Source organism: Octodon degus, unplaced genomic scaffold (assembly GCF_000260255.1).
Source record: "Octodon degus isolate 3935 unplaced genomic scaffold, OctDeg1.0 scaffold00189, whole genome shotgun sequence".
NCBI classification, from domain to species: domain Eukaryota; kingdom Metazoa; phylum Chordata; class Mammalia; order Rodentia; family Octodontidae; genus Octodon; species Octodon degus.
This window is the reverse complement of record NW_004524765.1, coordinates 1866047-1871106: the sequence shown is the minus strand read 5'-3', so window position 1 is coordinate 1871106 and position 5060 is coordinate 1866047. Positions and strand designations below refer to the sequence as shown.

At 44.3% G+C, this 5060-nt stretch overlaps 1 protein-coding gene across 1 annotated transcript; it reads left to right on the top strand.

Annotated features, from left to right (window-relative positions):
- Positions 1-4364: 4364 nt before the first annotated feature.
- Positions 4365-4847, top strand: LOC101568519 (ribonuclease pancreatic-like). Its single transcript, XM_004643998.2, has one exon. The coding sequence runs from the start codon at positions 4377-4379 to the stop codon at positions 4845-4847; it is 471 nt and encodes a 156-aa protein (XP_004644055.1). The 5' UTR covers positions 4365-4376.
- The last annotated feature ends 213 nt before the right edge of the window (positions 4848-5060 follow it).

The following is a 5060-nucleotide window of genomic DNA, read 5'->3' as shown; positions in this document are numbered from 1 at the left end:
TCTCAAAAAAATTGTTCTTTCCTAGAAGATACCAAAACCTATATAATCATGAAGGTAAAATCTAAAATTAAAAAGTTATACTTTGCTCAGTGGGCCCCAGATATCTGACACAAGCACTGAAGTTAGAAGGGTTTGCAAAAATGAATTTGTCTGAGTTGAGATAGAAAGGATACAAAATGAAATTATAGACAGAAAGTGAAAATAGTGATACTAGCATCCTACAGGAATGAAGGCCAGTCAGGAAGCAGAGAAAAGTTATGCTTCCCTGGATCCACACAGAGAAAAGGGGCCTTTCAAACAAAAAATGTCCAAAACTGCTAGAGAAGGAATAAAAGAAAGTGTTCATGATGGAATCAAAGAAAGTTTCAGATTGATTAGATCATGGATCTTCACCTCTCCGCCTAAAAGAACCCATGTTGATATAAGGAAAAAGCCTATTAGATGTTTGATAGAAACTTGTGCAGATTTGTCAATAATTACCCAGCCAGTGGCCCCACTTATAAACTGGAGAGTACTTGATGTTTTCCCTATTTCTGGCAATTCATGTGCCACAAGTAATAATAGAATTGGTGAGATATAAAATGCCAGTTTGTTTGAGACAATACAAATGGCCATGAAAGATAAAAAAGAATTAAACCTCAAATTTAAGAGATTTCTGCTAATGGACCTACAAAAAAAGTCCTGACTAGTAAAAAAAGTTATTATATTCCAGATCTTTTTACTAATATCTCAATAGTTGTTCAAAAGATATCAAATAAATGGCATGTGAGATGCTAAGGTCCCCTGAACCCTATCTTTATCATTTTTATGGGAAGTCATTATTGTCTCCTTGATAAAAATCATTTTTGACTATATTCATGATTATGCTGTTGATCTTATTATTTGGCATATATGTGTTTAATTGTTTCTTTGGCTTTGTCTCCTCCAGACTCAAAGCTATAAGTCTACCCAAGAGAAAAATGACTGGTGTCTACTGAGGGCCTTTAGTGAGAACCTCTAGAGGGTATCTTTGACTGCTGGTCAACAACTACGACCCCTTTCAGCCTGAAGAAGCCAAAGCAGTCATCTCCCATGGTTCCCTCACAGCAGTTCAGTTACTTCTTCAGAAAGGGGAAAGTTGCAGGCAGCTGAGTTAGCTAAAAATATTATAGGCAGTCAGGTAGGGTCAGTCCCTTGAAGGAGATAACACAGAAGACAAGATACCTTGCAACTGTGGGAGGGATGGATGCTCCTGCTGTGAGCCAGACCTAAAGACCAAACAAATGCTAACCTCCCTAAAGATTAGCATCCAGGATTGATCATTACCCTGAGAAAGCTAGAAAGCATCATTATCTGATGGCCACCATTTAAGGTCCTGTTTTATATTCATGCCCCCTTGCTATTGACTCCTTTCCCCATTTGGTCTTGGGTTTAATCAATTTTACCTGAGCAATGGTGCTTGCAATCCCATTGTTTGACCATAGTTTTGTCCCACCTAAGTGAGTTCCCATTTTCTCTCTCTCTCTCTCTCTCTCTCTCTCTCTCTCTCTCTCTCTCTCTTTCTGGAACTGGGGATTCCACTGAGCCATCTCCCTAGCCCTCCCCCATTTTCTCTCCCTTAGTCCCACATGATTTTACACTATAAAAGTCCTTGGAAGAGACAGCTTTCTAGGGACTACCCACTCGGGCCCCCTCCCCCACCCCGACCCTCTCTCAGACAGGAGCTTTCTTTCCCTCAATAAATATACTCTGATCATAACCTCCGTTTTTATTCCTAAAATTCATTCTTTGGTTTTAGAGAACACGAACTCATCTGGGTCAGGTTGGGAGATCATTTTTTTCCTATGTCATTTGGAGGTTGCCTGTATCATTTGGAGGTCACGTACCTGAGATCAGTTTTTCTCCCTGTAGCACCACCAGGGAAGAAATTGGAGAAGAGGGATTCTCTGCCCCAGTTCAAAGCCTGCCCTGGTTAGGGGAAGAAAGGGGCAGAAAGTTAGGAGGAAGGACACAGAGGCCTCTAATGTGAGCTGAGCCAGTGTGACCCATGTCCACTCCCACCTGGCCATTCCTGTGCAGGGGAGCATGGTGGAGAGCCTTGGGCACTTCCTATCCTGAGTGGCCACTGCTCCTGCAGGTCACACCTGGGAGAGGGACTAAAGATGAGCCAAAACCCTGAAGAAGAGGGTGGACATTCACACTGACCACTGTCCCTGAAAGGAAAGTTTCAGATATCAGGGAGACGCCTGGATAAGATTTACCAGGCAGAAATGTAAAATTACACACTCAGGAGTGGGGTGTGGGATTGACAGCATTGAGATGCGCTATTTCCCAGCAGTGAAAACATTCAAGTCCTTCTTGAGTTGGTGGAAACTCCAAGAAAATGTGGCACATCACTCCCAAAAGGGACTGCCCGTGTGGATACTCTTCAAACTCTTTAATGTCATTGAAAGGGAAATAATATTCCCTAACTCATTCCTGGAAGCAAGTATTATCCTGATACTAAAACTAGAGAAAGACACAACCACAAAAAAAAAAAAAAAAAAAAAAAAAAATCAAAAAACAAAACACAAACTATAGGCCAATTTCCCAATTTCCTTAATGAATGTATATGGAAAAATCCTAAGAAATACCAGCAAAAAAATTTTTAAAAATGCACCAAATCATCAAGAAGATTATACACCATGACCAGATAAGTTTTATGCCAGGAATGCAGAGATTATTCAAAATCTGTAAGTTAGACAAGAGAGTAAAGTAAAAGGAATAAGGATAGGAAAGGATGAAGTGAAAATGTCATTAGCCACAGATGACATGATACTCTATATAAAAGACCCTAAAAGGTCCACCAATGTATTACTAGAGTTGATGACCAAATTTAGTAGCATAGCTGGACAAGTCAACTTGCAAAAATCAATAGCATTCTTGTACATAAACAACAACGTTATTGAGACAGAAATTAGGGAAACCACACCCTTCATAATAGTATCCAAGAAAATAAAATACTAGGAAATCAATCTAATAAAGGAAATAAAAATTTATATATTGAAAATTACAGTAGCCTGGAAAAAACAATTGAAGAGAATATCAAAAATGGAAACATCTCTTGCTCATGGATAGGAAGAGCCAACCTTGTTAAAATGGCCATACTCCCAGAATTGTTATACAGATTTGAAGCAATTCCACTCCAAATACCATTAGCATACCTCACAGAATGAGAGAAAACATTCCTAAAATTCTACTGAGAACAGAAGAGACCTAGAAAACCAACAGCAACCAAGGCTGAAGACAAAGAAGCCCTTTTGTCCCTTTGGTCCCAGGAGAGATGCCTGCTGTTGGGAGAAGTGGAACTGCGCAAAAAATCTTTTTAAGACAGCTGAGGAGAATGGTTTCCCTCACATATAAACACCTATTTGCCCTTCCTTAAGCACCAGGAGAAAATGGTGACAAGGGCAGGCGAAGAAGCCACAGGACTTTGCTTGGTGTGTGTGACTTGGGTGCCCGTGCTGCAATGGTTTCTCTGCAGCTGCCTGTGCAATAGCAGACAGATGAGGGTCATATGGGGGTCACATGGGAGACAGAGTCCCACAGGAAGAGTCCCTCTCCCCCAGCAAACTTGAGGAGACAGCCTGAGCCAATACCCGCCCTGGGACTGAGAGATTGCAGAAATTGACCTCCTAGTCTAGAGACCCAGGTAGGAGCCCTGGGCGGAGGTCTCATGAGCAGCCACTGCTGGAGGGCTGGGGAAGAGGAAGCCAAGTTGTGCTGTACACGGAGAAAGCTTGGGCTCTCACTAGCACCTAAAAAAGCTTTGGCCATGTAAACCCCAGTCGGGGTAGAGGAGGGCCAGGGTGAGCAAGAACTGGCAGGTACAAAGAAGTCAGGGGCCTGCAGGAGAAGGAGCCCCAAACTGGGGAAGTGAACATCTCAGGGTGGAGCTCAGCAGAACCCTTTGTGATATCAGTGTCACATGCGGCACTGAGTTTCTCTTATGCTCTAAGATGCCAGGCTCTGCCACCCATCATGATAGATGTCCTGGCCAGAACTCAGTGATAAAAGTTTCCTCCTTGTTTCTTCAAAGTGATCAATTAGCCCTCTGAGCTCAAAATGCATTTTATTTTGTGAACATATTTTAGATGAAAGTGTTTCAATGAAGCACTGGCGAGATTATGGCAGATATTGTTGGTCACCAACTAGAGGAAGGATGGTTTCTCTCTAATTAGTGGGAGAGAAACGTACCCAGATAAGGTTTAGTGTGAGCATTGCATCCCTCAGAAATGGCTCAGGAGAGGGAAACTGTGCCAGAGCAGCAGGTGGGAGCTGGGGCGCAATATCTGAAAGTGTGTGCTGCCCCCTCTTTCCTTTTCTCATTTGCACTCTTCCAGGACAGTGAGGTCGCCATGGCTCTGGACACGTCCCTTGTCCTGTTCCCACTGCTCGTCCTTGTGCTCCTGGGGCTGATGTGGGTCCAGCCTCCTCAGGACCCAGAATCCTCAGCCATGAGGTTCAGGCGGCAGCACGTGGACTCAGGCAGCTCCCGCAGCAGCAACTCCAACTACTGCAATGAAATGATGAAGAGCAGGAAGATGACACAGGGGCGCTGCAAGCCTGTGAACACCTTCGTCCATGAGCCCCTGGCAGAGATGCAGGCTGTCTGCTTCCAGAAGAATGTGCCCTGCAAGAACGGGCAGCCCAACTGCTACCAGAGCAGCTCCAACATGCACATCACAGACTGCCGCCTCACAGGCAGCTCCAAGTACCCCGACTGCTCGTACCGCACCCACCAGGAGGAGAAGAGCATCATCGTGGCCTGTGAGGGGAACCCGTATGTGCCGGTCCACTTCGATGCTTCTGTAGAGGCCTCTGCCTAAGCCAGGGCAGTGAGACCCCCACCTCATCCCTTACCTTCAACTCAACAAATTCCTTTTCCGTCTTCTTTCCTTGTCCCCACAGAAAAACTGCTGTTAGGGCTCCTGTCCCACACACAGGCTTCCCTCACTCATTTCCTGCCCCTGCATGACTTTGGGGCTGAAGGGTGGGAGCTCCTGTGGGCCCTGCATTAACTCCTTCACTGCTTATTTCAA